The 22,208-nt window shown below is 44.9% G+C and overlaps 1 protein-coding gene across 2 annotated transcripts; it reads left to right on the forward strand.

Moving 5' to 3' along the window:
• Positions 1–761: 761 nt before the first annotated feature.
• On the forward strand, positions 762–12,266 carry LOC120034323 (retinol dehydrogenase 8-like). Of its 2 annotated transcripts, XM_038980834.1 has the most exons (6): positions 764–1,023; positions 5,104–5,265; positions 10,027–10,206; positions 10,348–10,441; positions 10,611–10,794; positions 11,132–12,266. In XM_038980834.1, exons 1-6 carry the CDS (start codon positions 918–920, stop codon positions 11,357–11,359), a joined length of 954 nt encoding a protein of 317 aa, XP_038836762.1. In that variant the 5' UTR covers positions 764–917; the 3' UTR covers positions 11,360–12,266. The 2 variants fall into 2 exon arrangements, with proteins under 2 accessions (XP_038836765.1, XP_038836762.1); XM_038980837.1 differs by lacking the exon at positions 5,104–5,265 and having other exon boundaries at positions 762–1,023.
• Positions 12,267–22,208: the final 9,942 nt, after the last annotated feature.

The raw sequence follows: 22,208 nt of genomic DNA on the forward strand, positions 1-22,208 counted from the left end.
GTGTACGATCGTCAGCCACACACACAGATGACCCTGCTGGCTGCAATGGATGCAGCATGTGAGGACATCAGAGGATGGATAAGGCATTCCAAAAGCTTCTTTCCACGTTGCATTGGAAGGGAAAATATCCGGTGTGATGTGGATGAGAATATGTGGGCCGACAGACAGGAACGTCTGGATGTGTAGAGACAGCACAACAGTGCTGCGGGCAAAGTTGTGCCTTAGGGGTGGTTTCCTGTGTTTCTTTCTAATTTAGTTTTTTTTCCTTTGTGCCCCTTGGGTTGTCCAGTCTCTTTCAATCAATAACCCACATACAGTAATATGTAAATAGTACTGTTGAAATTGATATATGCCATAGAAGTGCAGCCTTGTGCATTTTCAATACAGTAACTGTCATCCAAACTGTAGCCTAAGTTTACATCAGGTAATACTGTCAAAGTACACAGTTACATTGACAACATGCCTAAACATTTTGACGACCTTGTTCGTGAACAATGACTCAATAACTTATCATTCTGATGACACTGACATGATCATTGGCATGAATATTTACTTTTGAGAGACGTACTAAGGATTTTTAGTGACTGACTAGCTTTAGAAACATATCTATTGTATTTTGCAGTTTGTACAAATTGTTCTGAGAAATGCACTTATTATTTTGCACATGTTAGGGATGATGTGAAAAATGCACCAAAGCGACTAAGAAACTGTAAACATTCTGCTGGCAGTCGAGTTTGCGAGGTGCCTCGTCTTTTTTAGTAAACGCTTTTATAGGACATGTGACTAAATGACCCGCTCACATGGCCGCTGTGTTTGCATGATCCGCTTTGGTTTTTAAAGTCCAGTGCTCGAGCTCGCTCTGCAACAACCATCCGGAGCAGAAGAACACTAAAACGCACGACCTAACCGGACAAGCCATGGCGAGCAGTGGACAAAAAGTAGTTCTGATCACCGGTTGCTCCTCCGGCATCGGGTTACGAATCGCCGTCCTGCTGGCCAAAGATGAGAAGAAGCGTTACCATGGTAAATGCGCTTTCTTTACATTGTTTATCTGCCTTTAACTTCAGAAGCTTGATCCGACATGCTGCTAAAATCCCTCTGATCATTGTGTGAACCTTATGGAATATGTTCTGTGTACCAATAGGGTCATCATTAGTCTATCTATCCAAAACAACTTTTACGCGCAGGTTTGACCTTTGCGCCCAAACATTATAGCCTACGCGTTTTACTTTTAGACTAAATCTCCTATTGCTAATGATTAAAAATATATATATTTCCTATCGTGAGCCCTCTGGTTCTCTACCCCATTGATTCAGCTATTATCATCTGAAAGCAAAGTTTCCAGGGTACGGCTCCGCCAGGACGCCGCTTGCCAGGCGGGGATCATAAAAGAGACTGCCAGTTCTCTTTCAAGTGACTTCTCTCGTACAAAGCCCCCTTTATCGCACTGAATTGTAGACCGCTGCCCCGGTTTAGTGCCGTGCCTAATGCGCCTATAGTCCCATCTCTGGAGCGAGTGTTGAAAGAGGGACAAAGTTTGAGACCTGTACAAGCGAGGGTTCACTAGCAAGGCTTGTTTGAAGTCTTCATCGGGGCTCAACGGAGCTCGGGGCTCGTCGCGGACATTGTTCGTTTGTCATCCACTTTCCAGCTACTGACTTCCCATCATTAATGTCAGTCTAGGGTTATGTAGAATTGTTCTTTCTTTGAGGGTAGTGGGGTCTTGGGATTTATTGCCGTGAAATAGAGGAGCGCAACAGAAGCGAGTAACAGCTCCCTCAACAGTACTCAGGGTTGAATCATTCTCGTTGAACTGTGACCTGCTTCCAAGAAAGAGAGACCACATTGCAGAAAATAACTTGATCTGTTCTCTCTGAAGGATCAGGAGGAAAATCCAGATTAAATAGTGCGCTGTTATTCTGAGTATTAATTGGTAGCAGTGACATTTCCCAACTACTGAGAAACTTCAACAATCCCAGTTCAGGGCAGTGTGGTTCCATTCAAGCATGTTTACTAAACTGTTGCCCAAGAATAACTCTAACAACAACTGAAGGAACAATGCAGCTGTAGTTCTGTTGAAACTCACACATCTCTCTGTTGCTTTACAGACACCCAATTCTCTCATAATGAAGATCTTACTCATAGGTGTACAACACGTGTCCTCGACAGACAGTATGCAGTCGAAGCTGTCATAGTTCTCTACTAGCACCTCCACACCCTCGCTAGTAAAGCAGATACGCGCAGTGCTTATTCTAGTCACACGCCATTATTCCATGCTCTTCCACTCACTCCATATATACTGGATTGTCATTGGGGGTTTTGGGTCAGAGGTTACAGAACCAGATGAGACAAGAGGATGTCTTCATTCATCAAGGACAGCAGGTCTTCAGATCAGTGCCTGATTACAGCTGTTGATTTCCACCATTGATCTCTGTTGTGTAATACTATTTGTCTCTCTATTTCTGTGTTCGAGCTCATCAATAAACACAGAGGTGGTTGACCTCACTGTAAACTTGGAATGGAGAATGTCAAGTCGCAAGATGCAAACATGTGGAAAACCTTTCTGTACATACTGTAGATGGTAGATACGGTTTGTTACTCTATGTAGGTTCATGTCTCCCAGGTCCGGAGTTCAAAGGGAATCAATAGTGTGTTACACAATCGGATGAACGTGGAATAGACCCACTGACCTGCATGGCTGTTATGTCTGTCTGTCTCTGTCTGTCTGTCTGTCTGTCTGTCTGTCTGTCTGTCTGTCTGTCTGTCTGTCTGTCTGTCTGTCTGTCTGTCTGTCTGTCTGTCTGTGTGCAAGTCTACTATATCTGCTTATCTATGTGTCAGTGGGTCAGTCATCAGTCTGTTCCATGTAGTCTCATATATCTCAGATATATTGCTCTCTGTCTCTCTCTCTCTCTCTCTCTCTCTGGCTCTCTCTCTCTGTCCCTCTCTCTGCCTCTCTCAATTCAATTAAATTCAAAGGGATTTATTGGCATGGGAAACATACACTGCATGGCTAAAAGTATGTGGAGACCTGCTTGTCAAACATCTCATTGCAAAATCATGGGCATTAATATGGAGTTAGTCCCCCTTTGCTGATGTAACAGCCTCCACTCTTCTGGGAAGCTGCTTTCCACTAGATGTTGGAACATTGCTGCGGGGACTTGCTTCCATTCAGCCACAAGAGCATTAGTGAGGTTGGGCAGTGATGTTGGGAGATTAGGCCTGGCTTACAGTCGGCAATCCAATTCATCCCAAAGGTGTTCGATAGGGTTGAGGTCAGGGCTCTGTGCAGGCCAGTCAGGTTCTTCCACACCGATCTCAACAAACCATTTCTATATGGTCCTCGCTTTGTGCACGGGTTCATTGTCCTGCTGAAACAGAACAGGGCCTTCTCCAAACTGTTGCCACAAAGTTGGAAGCACAGAATCATCTAGAATATCATTGTATACTGTAGCATTAAGATTTCCCTTCACTGGAGCTAAGGGGTTTAGCCTGAACCATGAAAAACAGCCCAGACCATTATTCATCCTCCACAAAACTGGCACTATGTATTCTGGCAGGTAGCGTTCTCTTAGCATCCGCCAAACCCAGATTCGTCCGTTGGACTGCCAGATGGTGCAGAGTGATTCATAACTCCAGAGAACGCATTTCCAGAGTCGAATGGCGGCGAGCTTTACACCTCTCCAGCTGACGCTTGGCATTGTGCATGGTGATCTTAGGCTTGTCTGCGGCTGCTTGGTCATGGATTTCATGAAGCTCCCGATGAACAATTCTTGTGCTGACGTTGCTTCCAGAGTCCGTTTGGGACTCGGTAGTGAGTGTTGCAACTGAGGACAGTCGATTTTTACGCGCTATGCGCTTCAGCACTTGTCAGTCTGGTTCTGCGAGCTGGTTTGGCCTACCACTTTGTAGCTGAGACGGTTTTGCTCATAGATGTTTCCACTTCACAATAATAGCACTTAAAGTTGACCGCGAAGGTCTAGCAGGGCAGAAATTTGACGAACTGATTTGTTGGAAAGGTGGCATCCTATGACGGTATCACTTTGAAATTCACTGAGCTCTTCAGTACGGGCCATTCTACTGCCAATGTTAGTCTATGGAGATTGCATGGCACTGTGCTTGATTTTATACACCTGTCAGCGACGGGTGTGGCTGAAATAGCCAAATCCACACTTTTGGCCATGTAGTGTATGTTTACATTGCCAAAGCAAGTGAAATAGACAATAAACAAAAGTGAAATAAACTATCAAAAATTAACAGTAAACATTACACTCACAAGTTTCAAAGGATTAGAGACTATGGCTATGTACAGTGTTGTAAGGATGTGCAAATAGTCAAAGTAATATGGGTTGTATTTACAATGGTGTTTGTTCTTCAGTGGTTGCCCTTTTCTTGTGGCAACAGTTCACAGGAGGTGATGCGTATGGGAAGACCCTCATGCTGCTGCCTCTGTATGTGTGCAGCGATGAGTCAGTCAAGCAGTGCATCAACATTGTCTCTCTCTCTCTCGCTCTCTCTCTCTCTCCATCCCCCCTCTCTCGCTCTCTCTCTCTCTCTCTCTCTCTCGCTCTCTCTCTCTCTCTCTCTCTGCCTCTCTCTCTCCATCCCCCTCTCTCTGTCTCTCTTTCTCTCTCTCTCTCTGCCTCTCTCTCTCTCTCCATCCCCCCCCTCTCTCTCTCTCTCTCTCTCCACCCCCCCCTATCTCTCTCTCTCTCTCTCTCTCTCTCTCTCCACCCCCCCTCTCTCTCTCTCTCTCTCTCTCTCTCTCTCTCTCTCTCTCTCCACCCCCCCTATCTCTCTCTCTCTCTCTCTCTCTCTCTCTCTCTCTCTCTCTCTCTCTCTCCACCCCCCCCCCTCTCTCTCTCTCTCTCTCTCCACCCCCCCCTCTCTCTCTCTCTCTCTCTCTCTCTCTCCACCCCCCCCCCTCTCTCTCTCTCTCTCTCTCTCTCTCTCCATCCCCCCCCTCTCTCTCTCTCTCTCTCCATCCCCCCCTCTCTCTCTCTCTCTCTCCATCCCCCCTCTCTCTCTCTTTCTCTTTCTCTTTCTCTCTCTCTCTCTTTCTCTTTCTCTCTCTCTCTCTCTCTCTCTCTCTCTCTCTCCCAGTCATTGCCACCATGCGTGACCTGAAGAAGAAGGATAAGCTGGTGGAGACAGCAGGTGATGCGTATGGGAAGACCCTCATGCTGCTGCCTCTGGACGTGTGCAGTGATGAGTCAGTCAAGCAGTGCATCAACAGTGTCAAGGACCGCCATATTGATATCCTCAGTGAGTTAACAGGGCTGGAACTAACGAGCTAAACCTCCTGCCCTGGCCTTTTGTGTGGCAATGACCTGATCTCTAGCCTTGGGACAAATAGCCTCGCCTTTTCCGTGTGTGTGGGTTTGTGAATGTGTGTGTTCCAGGCCATGTGTTCATCCTGCATTAGTCTAGGCCAGGGGCATTCAACTCTTACCCTACGAGGTCCTAACCCTGCTGGTTTTATTTTCTACCTGATTAATAATTTCACACACCTGGTGTCCCAGGTCTAAATACGTTCCTGGAGGAACAATGAAAAAATACAGTGGAACTGGCTTCAAGGTCCAGAGTTGAATTTGAAGGGACTATGCCTATGTGTATATATACGCCTTAAAACTCTAACCTCTGTTTCAACTGGTGGACTCTGATTTTACAGGAAAACTGTTTCTATTCATAGGTTCACTCCTGACCCTCCACTTCCCGACACTACCCCCTCTACCCTTAATACAACAAAAACAGCCCAGCAGACTGTTACATCACACCTCTCTATTTATTTCATTCATGTCTTGACACCTAGTGGTGACAGGGAATAGTGCAATCACTATCTGACAAATTGAGTTCATGTTTTTTTATTTTTTTATTTTAATTTAACTAGGCAAGTCAGTTAAGAACAAATTCTTATTTACAATGACGACCTACCCCGGCCAAACCCGGACGACGCTGGGCCAATTGTGTGCCGCCCGATGGGACTCCCAATTGCGGCCGGATGTGATACAGCCTGGATTCAAACCAGGGACTGTAGTGACGCCTCTTGCACTGAGATGCAGTGCCTTAGACCGCTGCGCCACTCGGGAACCTACACAGAAAAAAATTATATATTCTTCCCTAAAGTATTTCAAGACACAAAACTAGTGTTCATACAATTCAAACATTTATATAACTAGGCAAGTCAATTGAGAACAAATTCTGGCTTTCTTGATGTCTATAGTATTCTCTCTGGTATGCAATCTGGTTTCCGCTCAGGTTATGGATGTGTCACTGCACCCTTAAAGGTCCTCAATGATGTCACCATTGCCCTTGATTCTAAGCAATGTTGTGCTGCTATTTTTATTGACTTGGCCAAAGCTTATTTATTTAAAAAAAAATATTCAACCTTTATTTATTTAATTTTGATACAATATATCATTCCATTCTTGTGGGCTGGCTCACAAGAATATTGGTGTCTCTGACTGGTCTTTGGCTTGGTTTTCTAACTACCTCTAACAAAGAGTGCAGTGTATAAAGTCAGAACATCTGCTGTCTCAGCCACTGCCTGTTACCAAGGGAGTACCCTAAGGCTCAATCCTAGGCCCCACGCTCTTCTCAATTTACATCAACAACATAGCTCGGGTAGTAGGAAGCTCTCTCATTCATTTATATGCAGATGATACAGTCTTATACTCAGCTGGCCCCTCCCCGGATTTTGTGTTAAATGCTCCACAACAAAGCTTTCTTAGTGTCCAACAAGCGTTCTCTACCTTTAACCTTGTCCTGAACACCTCCAAAACAAAGACCATGTGGTTTGGTAAGAAGAATGCTCCTCACCCTACAGGTGTGATTACTACCTCTGAGGGTTTAGAGCTTGAGGTAGTCACCTCATACAGATTCTTGGGAGTATGGCTAGACGGTACACTGTCCTTCTCTCAGCACATATCAAAGTTGCAGGCTAAAGTTAAATCTAGACTTGAGTTTGAGTTTGAGTTTGAGTTTATTTTTACAGGGACAGTGCACATTAATCAACGTTTCAGTAAAAGTGCCGGTTTTAGCCAGCCGGCTAATTTTCAACCGCAGTCCCTGGGCAGGTTATTAAAAACAATTACAATATAGACAATAGCAACATAGAACAAGACATAGCATACAGACATAGCAACATAGGACAAGCAAGACGTAGCATACAGACAGAGCAACATAGAACAAAAAGCAGTAAGACAAAATTCATAAAAGCAACGAAGTGTTTCCACACCTCACAAGTTACAGACAACAGACATGGAAAGCGGCAACACACAGCTAGGGACCATGTTCACAAATCTGATTGACCTTTAGCCATGTCTTCAAGCATTTTGTGAAAGTGTGATATGTGGTGCAGTTATGTGTGTCTGATGGCAGTGTATTCCAGACATGGGAAGCTCTCACAGAGAAAGCGGATTTACTAAAGGTGCTTTTCCTTAGGGGAACTATACAGTCACCTCTCATGGCAGACCTTGTAGATCTGCTGCCATATGTTTGGGTTTTCTGTTTAACAAAAGTACTGAGTGGAGGGGGAGCCAAGCCATTTAGGATCTTGAATACAAGACATGCGTCGGTGTATTGCACAAGATTTTCCCAACTCAGGAGCTCATGCTTTCTGAGGATGTGACAGTGATGATGGCTATTGGGCTTCCTATCAAGCACTTTGAGAGCCTGTTTGTAGACAGACTGAATAGGTCTTACTGTTGTACAGCAAGCTTGGGCCCAACTAGTCAAGCAGTATGTTAAGTGGGGGAGTATCATAGATTTGAAGTACAGTTTTGCTACCTCTGTAGTCAAACAATTTCGTATAAATCGGAAATTAGCTAGGTTGAATTTGGTTATTTGAATTACCTTTTTCACATGCTTTTTAAAAGAGAGGTTGGAATCAAGTATGATGCCAAGGTACTTAAAATCAGATACCACCTGGAGCTTCTCCCCTGACACATAGACATCTGGCTCAGTAGCATCTGTTGCCCTCTTTGTGAAGAACATGCAAACAGTTTTTTTCACATTGAGATGCAAACACGAGTCACTGAGCCACTTTGTAACCTGGACCATTACAGTAGTGAGTTCTTGTGCAGCTTGTTGTTTGCTCTTTGCATGCACATATATCACTGTATCATCTGCATACATTTGAACTTCAGACCCAGTACAGACAGAAGGCAGATCATTAATGTACAGGCTGAACAGGAGGGGCCCCAGTATTGACCCTTGGGGCACACCCACATCATAGCTAAGAGTGGGCGACAGCTCATTGCTCACTCTGACACACTGAGTTCTGCCTTCAAGGTATGATTTCATCCATCTCAAGGCATCGGGGGAAAAGTTGAACTTGGACAATTTTGTGATGAGAATCTCATGGTTAACAGTATCAAAAGCCTTCCTTTAGGTCCAGAAACACAGCCCCAACAACGCCCCCTTTGTCCATCTTGGACTTCACATTTTCCAGAAGAAAGCAGTTGGCCGTTTCTGTGGAGTGTTTCGCTCTGAAGCCAAACTGCATGGAGTGTAATGTGAAGGGGCTGTTGTTGAGGTGGGCAATCAGTTGTTCTGCTACACACTTTTCAACAACCTTTGACACCACAGGTAGTATACTAATGGGCCTGTAGTTACTCACGTCAGCAGGGTCGCCTGATTTAAAGATGGCCGTTATTATGGCCGACTTCCATACCCTTGGAAACACCCCGAGACCAATAGATGTGTTGGTGACCTTAGTAATGGGGCCAATGAGTGACTCTTTGTAGTTTTTAAGAAAGGTAGAGTCCATCCCAAACACATCTTTGGCTTTAGAGTTCTTTAGTGAGCTAATCACCTTGTCCACCTTTGACTCAGAAACCTCCCTTATGATGAAGACAGGTTGAGCATCATTTACTAGCACTGAGCCCAAGAAACCAGTGGAGGGGTTCTGTGTCACTGTGTCACTTGGTTTCCTCTATCGTAATCCCTCCTCTTTCACCCCAGCTGCCAAACTAACCCTAATTCAGATGACCATCCTACCCCTGCTAGATTACGGATACATAATTTATAGATCGGCAGATAAGGGTGCTCTCGAGCAGCTAGATGTTCTTTACCATTCGGCCATCAGATTTGCCACCAATGTTCCTTATAGGACACATCACTGCACTCTATACTCCTCTGTAAACTGGTCATCTCTGTATACCCGTCGCAAGACCCACTGGTTGATGCTTATTTATAAAACCCTCTTAGGCCTCACTCCCACCTATCTGAGACATCTACTGCAGCCCTCATCCTCCACATACAACACCCGTTCTGCCAGTCACATTCTGTTAAAGGTCCCCAAAGCACACATCCCTGGTTCGCTCCTCTTTTCAGTTCGCTGCAGCTAGCGACTGGAACGAGCTGCAACAAACACTCAAACTGGACAGTTTTATCTCAATCTCTTCATTCAAAGACTCAATATGGACACTCTTACTGACAGTTGTGGCTGCTTTGTGTGATGTATTGTTGTCTCTACCTTCTTGCCTTTTGTGCTGTTGTCTGTGCACAATAATGTTTGTACCCCTGTTTTGTGCTGCTACTGTACCATGTTGTGCTGCTGCCATGTTTTGTTGCTACCATGTTGTTGTCATGTTGTGTTGCTACCATGCTGTGTTGCCATGTGCTTGCTGCCATGCTGTGTTGTTGTCTTAGGTCTCTCTTTATGTAGTGTTGTGTTGTCTCTCTTGTCGTGATGTGTGTTTTGTGCTATATTTGTATTTAATTTATTTGTATTTTTAATCCCAGCCCCTGTCCCCGCAGGAGGCCTTTTGCCTTTTGGTAGGCAGTCATTGTAAATAAGAATTTGTTCTTAACTGACTTGCCTAGTTAAATAAAGGTTAAATAAAAATAAATAAAACAATGATGGCCTACAAAACATCAGTTGTGACTAAAGCTTTAGAGCCTCATCTCTAAACCTTAACTGTAGGTGTCTGTACAGAAGGCTACAGTGTAGTAACTGTATAGTATCGGTAGTGTAACTACAGGTCTATAACCCTTGTCTCTATCTGTGACTCAACCCCTCAGTCAACAATGCAGGTGTGGGCTTGTTGGGACCAGTGGAAAGCATCAGTATGGAGGACATGAAGAGGGTGTTTGAGACCAACTTCTTTGGCGTGGTGAGGATGATTAAAGAGGTCATGCCTGACATGAAGAAGAGGCGGGCGGGACACATCGTGGTCATGAGCAGTGTTATGGGTCTACAGGGTAAGACTGGCATGCCAATGATTGAGGCGTTGGCTAACGCACATACAGATCTGGACCAGCAGGCTAACTGTAAAAGCTGTAGATTCCGGTCCTGCTCTCTGACTACCATTCCTCCTGACCCTGAGTCTGCTCTGCCTATAGGTGTAGTGTTCAACGATGTCTACACTGCCTCCAAGTTCGCCATGGAGGGCTTCTGTGAGAGTATGGCTGTCCAACTGCTCAAGTTCAACATCCAGTGAGTTCCTCTCAGTCTGTCTTGTACTCCTATTGTGTTTCTGTCATTACATCTCTTGGTATCGCTCACAGTGGGCGTTCAATTACCTGGTTACTGTGTCAGCAAAATTAAAGAATTGTCGTTACTGTGTAATAGATGAATAAAGATCTATTTAATTCTCTCCGGTCAGTTTGTCTATGATTGAGCCAGGGCCGGTGCACACTGAGTTTGAGACGAAGATGATGGAGGACGTGGCCAAGATGGAGTACCCAGGAGCTGATGCAGACACAGTGCGCTACTTTAAAGATGTTTACCTGCCCTCCTCCAAGGATATCTTTGAGGCCATGGGCCAGACCCCAGAGGACATCGCCAAGGTTAGAGAACACTCTCCCCTCCCTGTGTCACCCTTTGGTTCATGGGATTTGAGTTTGCCTAGTGTAATGGAACCAATGGAATAGTCCCAAAAGTGCAAATCCAATCCCATCTGGCACTCCAGACCAACAACCACAAGGTATTTGAAAGAAACTCAGGTGTGCTACAAACACTCAATAATGTCCTCTCTCTCTCTCTCTCTCTCTCTCTCTCTCTCTCTCTCTCTCTCTCTCTCTCTCTCTCTCTCTCTCTCTCTCTCTCTCTCTCTCTCTCTCTCTCTCTCTCTCTCTCTCTCTCTCTCTCTCTCTCTCTCTCTCTCTCTCTCTCTCTCTCTCGTAGTGTACTAAGAAGGTGATTGAGTCAAGGAACCCTCGCTTCAGGAACCTGACCAACAGCCTGTACACGCCCATCGTGGCCATGAAGTACGCCGACGAGACAGGTGGCCTGTCGGTCAACACCTTCTACAACCTGCTGTTCAACTTCGGCCCCCTCATGCACATCACCATGAGCATCCTTAAGTGCCTGACCTGCAGCTGCCTGCGCCGACGCACCATCTCACCGAACTGAGACTGGGTCTGAAATGGAACCCTATTCCCTATATTGTGCACTACCAGGGTGAAAAGTAGTGTATTATATAGGGATAGGGTGCCATTTTGGACGCACCCTGTGAGAAATATACAGTTGTGTAGCTGAATTATTGACACCCAAGCCTGGACCACCTGGGGGAAGGAGGGGCATGTAGTTCTCGGGGAGAGAGGCCGTGAGAGAACCAGGATAAGCTTGGCCAGGCAACACGCACAATTGCACAAACACAGACAGTACAGTGTGACCTCATACTTGGGGCTAGGAGTTTTCTCTGGTCAGATCATGTGATCGGGAAAAACTCCTGGCCCTCCTCATACATACACACGATTACACACAAACAACTTACCCACAAACACAGCCAGGCATCTCCTCCGTCCCAGTCTTTTGAGGTGCTGCTGGGCAATGACACTGTCTGTCCATCTGTCCATCTGTCTATCTGTCTATCTGTCTGTCTATCTGTCTATCTGTCTGTGGACGGAAAAACAAAGCACACATAACTTACTAAGCTTACTTAACTTACTTACTTACTAACCAGTTACTAAGAATAACAAAAAAAGAACAGCATTACAATCACAGTGAAAGCGTAACGTAGCACCCAATGAACTGAAGACTCAGGCCTTGCTAAACTCTTAGTACTATGCAGTATTTAGCTCTGAGTTACAAAGAATCTACTAGATTCCTTCATTGTACATTTGATTTGATGTATGTCTTTACAGTAGTATTGTTGTTTTGCTGTTTAATCATATTATTATTATTATCTTTTTATAAGCTGAATGTGTGGTTTTTAAATGTTTATGAATGGATAGATTATTCATATCTTATTTTTGAAAGTAATTAATTGATTTAGAAATAATCTGGTTGGAAAGAAATAAATTGGTTTACTCTGAAAGAGACAGACTTTTTCTTAACGGCGCTGTAATGATGAGGCGTTTAGCTCAATGTCTTTGGTGGGGTTTCCAGAGAGCCTGGTTTCCATTGTGCCTGCAGTACTCTATGTGAACCAGTTGGGGGCACTAGATCACTGTGTGTTCTCTCTAGCTGTACCATCAGCTGGGGTGAGATTCCACTACAGACGCTACAGCACACACAGCTCAATGAGCAGGAGACCTGTTGAGAGTATTATACTGTTGTCTAGGGATGGAGATCAATGTAGCCATATGATATTGGTTTGTTCTTTGAAGTTACTGATCTCTGTGAGTTGGGACTGGATAATGTTTTTCTAGGGTCTGAGTGGATGTTTCCAACCACTGGTGTTGAAAGTTCTGTGTGTGGTTCGGCTGGAGTACCAGTGAATGATAGTATGTGAGAGAAAGTTTGCTTGCAAATGACCATGGAAATGTAAACTAATGTGAGATCTGTCTCCTTACACTCATAGCCAATAGTCCTACTATTAAGTATCCGTGTGTGTGCGCCTGCGTTCTTTTGCATCTGCTTGTGTGCAGTGTGTGTGTGTGGACCAAGCCAGTGATCTGTTGATGGATATAAAGAGGTCATGGCCTGCTCCCCATCCAGCCCTCTCAGCTACGCACAATAGAACAAAGACGCTGTCAATCACAATCAAATGGGTGGGGGGTCAGTCCGGGGGGGAGGAGGGTGGAGCCTGTGTTCTAAATGTTGCCGAGGCCCCGATGTGGGACGCTGCAGGGTGGGGGTGGGGGCAGTGAGGGGCGGGGGTGTGTCTGATTTGGGAAAATTAGGGATGGGGTGCCCCAGGCTGAATAGAAGACCTGTTTACTAATTGAATGAACACAGGAGTTACAGCAAGTCTCATTAAACAAAAGGTATTATTCTTATCAAACCATTGTTGGGCACTTTTGTTTCAGAATCAAGAACATAATTGCGATATAATCAGGGGCAACATGATGTGGCTTGGTCTTGACCCTGTCACAATTACTAAGCCACTAAATACACACAACTCACACTCATGCACAAACACACAGCCTCCACATGCACGCTCCAAATGTGTAGACTTATATAACCTTCACTTATGAAAGAACACTCAAACCCGCATGCACACGCACACACATGCACACACGCATACAAACACACACACACACACAGGGAGTAGCTAAAACATTTTCTTTGGCATTCTCATCGTCAGACACATTCCTAAAGTGTTTAGTCTTGGTTGTCGCCGGGTCAATTCTGGTTCAATTCAGGCCCCTTCTCTGTTCCATCAGGAGCAATACGTCATGCTAGTCCCTATGTCCTCAGAGAGAAAGAGAGAAGGAGACGAGGAAGAGGTGAGCGAGACTAAAGGAAGAGGGAGAGAGAGGGTGAGTGGAGTTGAGGTCTAGTCGAGTGCTTCAATATGAACTCAGGGCATGATGACAGATAACCACAACGCCAGGCTGCTGTGTAGGCTACCTCCTCTGCATCCTCATTCTCAATATCACTTAAATGATGCCTGACCAAGGTCTATGTGACTGAAACGTTGCACTATACAAGTAAATGTCATTTTGGGCGGATACACAGTGTCAGTTTTTGTTACCTACCCACTGTTTTTAATATGTGGGTCCACTCTCATTAATGCTCCACTGTAAAGCAACCTCTTGTCTTGTGCCCAGCTGAATGAGGTTATTTTGAAAACTATTGAAACTTCTACTAAAAATATCCATTGAGAGAAAAAATTAAATGGAAACAGCAAGTATAGTAATAAGCTAAATCTTTATCAAAATCTTTCAAGTGCAAAAAGAATAATGGCCCATATTTGCAGGAGGGTGTTCAGTGGTGTCTCCTCTTGGAGAGTCGGCCTCTCTTCTTGTTAGAGCCACTGTTCTTGGAGGTCAACACTGGAGTAGTTGCAGCATCAATACAGGAGTCTGTCTGACCAGCTCCCTTCATCTTGGCCTGGTCAACATCAAGCTCCAAAGCAACCATGGCCTGAGGAGTAAAATAAGCTTGGCTCTTAAAGCAAGGCGGGTGGAAAGGACAGGCAGAGCAGTGACTGAATGCTAGCAGGATAGTCCATATCTCCAATCATCTTTGTTGATAGCGATGTTGTGTTTCCATAAGTGGATGACTTGGTCTAATTTAGCATGTATGGTAAAGCCTCAACTCTTAGCTACCTCTTCCAATTCAAAAAGTCAAGTATTGTTTTGTGCGACTACAGCGCCAGCGATAAAATTCTAATTAAGCGAGGCATCAAAGAGGACAACCATCATCATAATTTAAAACAATGCATTCTAAAATAAATCACACATGCCTCGCATGCTTGCCTTTGATGAGTTTAGGCCATTAGTCTCAGAATCATATTTTCATTCAGGTAAAATGCAAGTATAACATTGTGGTGTTTTTCCAAAGCCTTTCTCAGACCTCCCAGCCCCAGTGTCCCTTCTCATCACCTTACCAGTATAAGGCCTTTCAAGCTGATCTTCAGTAGCAGGCCCAATCCTTCCAACACCCAACATCACAGAACCTGCTCTCTCCAGTTTTCTGTCTTCAGTCTCATTGAACCAGCCTCCTCCAGAGAAGATCTACTGCAGTACTACACTTCAAAGCCATCGCAAATACACAGAGTAAACTCAGAGAAAATATCAAAATCAGCCACTCTCTAGAAAGAAAGATGAGTTATGAAGTTCAGAATGTTTGATGTGATTGTTGGAATTAGATTGTCATTAGGACTGGGAATTGCCAGGGACCTCACGATACGATATTATCACGATACTTAGGTGCCGATTCTATATGTATTGCGATTCGATATTCCTAACATATTGCTCACCATACACTGAGTGTTCAAAACATTATGAACAGCTACTCTTACCATGACATAGTGTCACATCTGCTACTGCAACGCCCTCTGCTCCTCATCCTGTGTCTCCTTGACCTGCCGCCACTCCCCCAGTACCCTCTCCCTCTCTCTGTGTGTGTGATTGTGTGGGCGGAGACAGGTGTGCTGGAGTTAGAGCAGATCCCCACCAGCTGCAACCTGTTCCATAATCAAGACCTCTACAAATACACAGCCCTGCCACTTCCACGCTGCCAGATTGGAATCTCTGCTCATTCTGCCCGCTCTGACTCTGGTCCCTGTCTCCAGTCCCACGTGTCGTCATCCTGCTACTCTGTCCTGGATTCCCCACACTACTACTCCCTTGGATTCCCCTCCGGACCTGCTCACCCTGTCTCAACCCCTCTCGCTCCAGCCTCAGCCTCGGCACCTGCCGCACCAGCCTCGGTTTCCAGCAACCTGCCCAAGCTTCCCTTGACCTGCACTCCATTTCCCCCCTGTGTTTCAATAAATACACTGGTTACTTCATCCCAGTCTCCTTGTCTGAGTCTGCTCTTGGGTTCCCCTGTTCCACTCCGCGTAACACATAGATTGACCAGAAAGCTATGATCCCTTATTGATGTCACTTGTTAAATCCACTTCAATCAGTGTAGATGAAGGGGAGGAGACAGGTTATAGAAAAATGTTTATGTCTTGAGACAATTGAGACATGGATTGTGTATGTGTGCCATTCAGAGGGTGAATGGGAAAGACAAAAGATTTAAGTCCCTTTGAACGGAGTATGGTAATGGGTGCCAGACACACCGGTTTGTGTCAAGAACTGCAACGCTGCTGGGTTTTTCATGCTCAACAGTTTCCCGTGTGTATCGAGAATGGTCCACACCCAAAGGACATCCAGCCAACTTGACACAACTGTGGGAAGCATTGGAGTCAACATGGGAATGAGAAAATGAGTTTGATCAGTCAAGGAACTAAAAGTGCTGAAAACAAATTGGCTCCCTATTTAAAAAGAAGATGGAGAAATACCTATGAAGGAAAAATAGAGTTTTGTTGCTGGTACAGTCAACTAGCGCAAAAATAATATTGCGACACTTTCAAAACGATACGATACGATATATGGTAAAAAAATATATATATCCCGATATGTAACTGCATAGATTTTTTGCACTAGTTGTCATGGTAGTCACAGAAGACTGCAAACAAGTTATATTCCATATAATTAGAATCAATCAGTTCTGATGCCATGATCACCTCTCCTTCATGACATCATGGATTTTCCATGATTATAACAGGTTGATAGATACGGGATCAAGTTTTCTCCCTTCACAAGTACCATCTCACAAGTTCAAGCATGAGATGTTATAAAATTGTAACTATAAAAATGTTGAAAAAATCCATTCCTGGCACAGATGGGAACTATGAATCCTAACAGTCAGCATAAAACCCAGGAGAGCCCTGTAGTTGTCCCCGGCTGCCTCTGGTCATGGTAGGGCAGGAGAGCCCTGTAGTTGTCCCCGGCTGCCTCTGGTCATGGTAGGGCAGGAGAGCCCTGTAGTTGTCCCCGGCTGCCTCTGGTCATGGTAGGGCAGGAGAGCCCTGTAGTTCTCCCCAGCTGCCTCTGGTCATGGTAGGGCAGGAGAGCCCTGTAGTTGTCCCCGGCTGCCTCTGGTCATGGTAGGGCAGGAGAGCCCTGTAGTTGTCCCCGGCTACCTCTGGTCATGGTAGGGCAGGAGAGCGCTGTAGTTGTCCCCGGCTGCCTCTGGTCATGGTAGGGCAGGAGAGGCCACTGGGCCATGAGGGCAAACACAAAGAGTTGCTCTGAGGCCCACTGTCTATCACACACAAACACACACAAGCACGTCAAATCAAATCAAATGTTATTTGTCACATACACGTGATTGTCACATACACTGCGACCTGTATGCTCTAATCGGCTGGCCCTCGTTACATATTCGTCGATAGACCCACTGGCTCCAGGTCATCTATAAGTCTTTGCTAGGTAAAGCTCTGCCTTATCTCAGCTCACTGGTCTCGATAACAACACCCACCCATAGCATACGCTCCAGCAAGTATGTCTCACTGGTCATCCCCAAAGCCAACAACTACTTTGGCCGCCTTTCCTTACAGTTCTCTGCTGCCAATGACTGGAAGGAATTGCAAAAATCGCTGAAGCTGGAGACTTATATAACCCCTCACTAACTTTAAACATCAGCTGTCTAAACAGCTAACCAATCGCTGCTGCTATAAATAGCCCATCTGTAAACAGCCCATCCAATCTACCTACCTCATCCCCATATTGTTTTTATTTACTTTTCTGCTCCTTTGCACACCAGTATTTCCACTTGCACATCATCATCTGTACATCTATCACTTCAGTGTTCATTTGCTAAATTGTAATTACTTTGCTACTATGGCCTATTTATTGCCTTACCTCCTCACGTCATTGTATGTAGACTTTTTTTTCTATTGTATTATTGACTGTATGTTTTGTTTATTCCATGTGTAACTCTGTGTTGTTGTTTGTGTCGCACTGCTTTGCTTTATCTTGGCCAGGTCGCAGTTGTAAATGAGAACTTGTTCTCAACTAGCCTACCTGGTTAAATAAAGGTAAAATTAAATTAAATAAATAAAAGATGTGTAGATGTCATTGCAGGTGCTTCTAGCTCCGACAGTGCAGTAATATCTAACAAGTAATATCTAACAAATTACACAACATATACCCAATACATACAAATCTAAGTAGGAATGAATTAAGACTATATTCATATGGACGAGCGATGTCAGAACAGACTAAGATACAGTAGAATAGTATAGAAAGTAGTATATACATATGAGATGAGTAATGCAAGATATGTAAACACACACATGCATGTACATGCAGTTCTGTTCATCTACATCACTCCACTGAGCTCTAATCTCATACAAACTCTTGAGGGTCACACATTCAATGAGACATGGCGAATAGCTCATCCCTCATTCCCTAAACCGTTGAATGAGCAGGAGGTCTGTTCAGAGCCAGAATCATCAAATTATTCGGGTCCAGGAAATACAAAAGGAATTCTGGCCCATTCTGGTCAGCCCGTCCAACATGTGACGACAAACGAAAGTTGTTAAACAGAGACAGAACGGGTATTGTCATTATGACAACATGTTTGTTGTTGTCCGGTCTGCCCCTCTCTCTCCTCATGGGGAAAATAAACAATTTAGTAGGAATTTCCAGACGGAGGACAAACTGAGCCAACCACCATATCGCTCTGTTCCGCTCCTTCTCTTTCTCCAAAGCCCCATGTCCACTACCAGTCACTGGGAAACGTGTGATTGTGATTAGAGGGCCCAGTCTCTGTTCTACAATTATCACTCTGCTCGTAGAGATAGAGGCAGATTTCTTATTGTACAGGACTGGGAGGGGGTAACCCGACCTGTTGGCGCCGCCCTACTGGTGACACATGATCCACTTGTTTTTCTTAAGGACACACTGGGGATAAATTGCAGTGATCCTCCCCCTACTCTGAACTGAAGCATTACCCATGTTATAGGTTTTTGCTGCTGGACACCGAAACTCAGATATCTGTGAAAAGCAGAGCGCCAACAAGCGGAGACAGGTGTAGATAATCAAACAGGTACACACACACGCATACTACCTGCCTGACTGAGAGCCAAAAACACACCCATTTCACCTGCCAAGTTTCACCCTTCTCCTTAATAATTTCCTAAAGTTCTTTAGAAGTTCTCTCCTCCACTCCCTAACTCCCACCCCTGCAGCTTCGGGTAAGGTTAAGGGGGAAGGTGTGTGTCTCTATGTTAGCTGGTGCGCAATCTTTAATGTTAAGGAAGTCTAAAGGTTTTGCTCGCCTGAGGTAGAATACTTCCTGATAAACTGCAGACCATACTATTTACCTCACTCAACGAGCTGTATAGGGCCATAAGCAAACAAGAAGATGCACATCCAGAGGTGGCTTTCCTAGTGGCCAGTGATTTTAATGCAGGGAAACTGAAATCTATCTTACCTCAATTTTACCAGCATGCCACCTGTGCAACTACAGGCAAAAAAGTCTAGACCACCTTTACTCCACACACATAGATGCATTCAAAACTCTCCCTCCATTTGGCAAAGCTGACCATAACTCTATCCTCCTGATTCCTGCTTACAAGCAAAAACTCAAACAGGAAGTGGTCCGATGAAGCGAATGGTAACATACAGGACTGTTTCACTAGCACAGACTGGAATACGCTCCTGCATTCATCCAAAAACATTGAGGAGTTTACCACATCAGTCATTGGCTTCATTAATAAGTGAATTGACGATGTCGTCCCCACGGTGACCATACGTAGAGATCCCAACCAGAAGCCAAGGATTACAGGCAACATCCGCACTGAGCTAAAGGCTAGAGATGCCGCTTTCAAGGAGCGCTACACTAATCCAGATGCTTCTAAGAAATACTGCTATGACCTCCGATGAGCCATCAAACAGTCAAAACTTCAATACAGGACTAAGATCGTATCTTACTATGTCAGCTCTGATGTGGGTTGGATGTGGCAGGTTTTCAAACTATCACGGATTACAAAGGGAAACCCATCCGTGAGCTGCGCAGTGACGTGAGCCTACCAGTCGAGCTAAATTCCTTCTGAGCTAAATTCCTTTTATGTTCGAGGAAAGCAGCACTGAACAATGCATGAGAGCACCTGCTCGACGACTGTGTGATCTTGCTCTTCGTAGCCGATGTGAGTAAGACCTTTCAACAGGTTAACCATCCACAGACGGATTACCAGCAAGCCTTCTCAGAGCATACTCTGACCAGCTGGAAAGTGTCTTCACTGACATTTTCAACCTCTACCTGACCCAGTCTGTAATGCCTACATGTTTCAAGCAGACCACCATAGTCCCTATGCCCAAGAATGCCAAGGTAACTTGTCTAAATGACTTTCGCCCCACAGCACTCACAGATGCAGCCATGAAATGCTTTAAAAGGCTGGTCCAACACCATCATCCCAGACACCCTGGACGCACTCCAATTCGCATACCGCCCCAACATATCTACAATTCTCTATTGCACTCCACATTGACCTCTCACACCTAGACAAGAGGAACACTTACATAAAAATGCTGTTCATTGACTATAGCTCAGCATTCAACACCATAAGCTCATCACTAAGGACCCTGGGAGTGAACACCTCCATCTGCAACTGGATCCTGGACTTCCAGATGGGCCGCCCCTAGATGGTAAGGGTAGGCAACAACACATCCGCCCCACTGACCCTCAACACTTGGTCCCCTCAGAGGTGCGTGCTTAGTCCCCTCCTGTACTCCCTGTTCATCCACGACTGCGTGGCCGCGCACGACTCCAACACCATCATTAAGTTTGCTGATGACACAACGGTGGTTAGCCTGATCACCAACGACGATGAGACAACTTATAGGGAGGAGGTCAGTGACTTGGTTGTGTGGTGCCAGGCCAACCACCCCTTTGTCAGCAAGACAAAGGAGCTGATCAGGGACTACAGGAAATGGAGGGTTGTAGTGGAGCAGGTCGAGAACTTAAAAAAAAGTTCTACAGCTGCACCATTGAGAGCATCTCAACTGTCTATATCCCCGCTTGATAAGGCATCTGCTTGGCATCTGACCGCACGGCGCTACAGGGGGTAGTGCGTACAGCCCAGTACATAACTGGGGCCAAGCTCCCTACCATCCAGGTACTCTATACCAGGAGGTGTCAGAGGAAGGCCCTAAAAATGGTCAAAGACTCTAGCCACTCAAGTCATAGACTGTTCTCTCTGCTACCACATGGCAAGCGGTACCGGTGCACTAAGTCTGGAAGAAAAAGGACCCTGAACAGCTTCTCCCCCGAAGCTATAAGACTGCTAAATAATTATTAACTTAATAGCTACCCGGTGCATTGACTCTTTTTCACCAACTCTTGACTCATCATATACTGTATGCTGCTGCTACTGTTAATTATCTATCCTGTAGCCTAGTCACTTTATCCATACCTATATATACATATCTACCTCAATTACCTCGTACCCCTGCACATTGACACGCTAGTGGTACCCCGTGGATATAGCCAAGTTATCATGTGTCTTTATTCCTGATGTTATTATTTTTATATTATTTCTATTTTTTTTCTCTCTGCATTGTCAGGAAGGGCCCGTATGTAAACATTTCACTGTTAGTCTAGACCTGTTGTTTAAGAAGCATGTGACTAATAAACACAGAATTGATTCATTCAATTCTAGTGCTATTCAAATTCGCTAGCCTGTACTTGTAACTTTGTAGGCCGCATGTGCTGCACTGGAATTGCACATGTTCTCTCCCAACTTTATCATGGTTTGAACGAGGTGTGTAATTCCAGTCCATATAATACAGTATATTAAGATACAGTATAGTAATACAGTTCACACTCAAAAAGACTAGCTACTGGAGCTAGTTTCATGTATTTACCCAAGAGAGCATATAGCTAGCTACATCTATGGGTTTTTATGTATTGCTGTTGTGCGTAATGTGCAGTAGCCTATATCATATATGTTATTGGATAATGGCACAATCATTTGGGCTTTTTTGGACTTGGGCTCATTAAATGTAATTAATGTCTGGCTCATCAGGCTCAGGTAGCATCAGGCTGTTACGGTTGTTCTCCTCCTCTTCGTCTGAAGAGGAGGTGTAGGGATCGGACCAAGACGCAGAGTGGAAAGTGTCCATGTTTTATTAACAAATAAACTGAACACTACACGAAACAAAATAACAAAAGAGAATCTAACCGACAAACAGTCCCGTGTGGCACAACTACTGACACGGAAAACAAACACCCACAAAACACACGTGAAACCCAGGCTGCCTAAGTATGATTCTCAATCAGGGACAACGATTGACAGCTGCCTCTGATTGAGAATCATACCAGGCCGAACACAAAATCCCAACATAGAAAATCACACATAGACAACCCACCCAACTCACGCCCTGACCATACTAAATAAATACAAAACAAGGGAAAACAGGTCAGGAACGTGACACAGGCTTGACCTTTTGATCAAAGCTCTAATCAAATCCAGACACAGGCCTATTTATATGCTCTATATTCTTTTGAATTACACTTCCGGTTTTGGCGG

The sequence above is a fragment of the Salvelinus namaycush genome, chromosome 41 (assembly GCF_016432855.1).
Source record: "Salvelinus namaycush isolate Seneca chromosome 41, SaNama_1.0, whole genome shotgun sequence".
NCBI classification, from domain to species: domain Eukaryota; kingdom Metazoa; phylum Chordata; class Actinopteri; order Salmoniformes; family Salmonidae; genus Salvelinus; species Salvelinus namaycush.

What these genes read in the sequence shown, in the direction of transcription:
- LOC120034323 (XM_038980834.1), top strand. Translation starts at nt 918, where the DNA reads ATGGCGAGCAGTGGACAAAAAGTAGTTCTGATCACCGGTTGCTCCTCC. An exon ending in TGAGAAGAAGCGTTACCATG is followed by an intron (nt 1,024 to 5,103) that starts GTAAATGCGCTT and finishes TCTCTCTCCCAG; the next exon opens with TCATTGCCACCATGCGTGAC. An exon ending in CCCCAGAGGACATCGCCAAG is followed by an intron (nt 10,795 to 11,131) that starts GTTAGAGAACAC and finishes TCTCTCTCGTAG; the next exon opens with TGTACTAAGAAGGTGATTGA.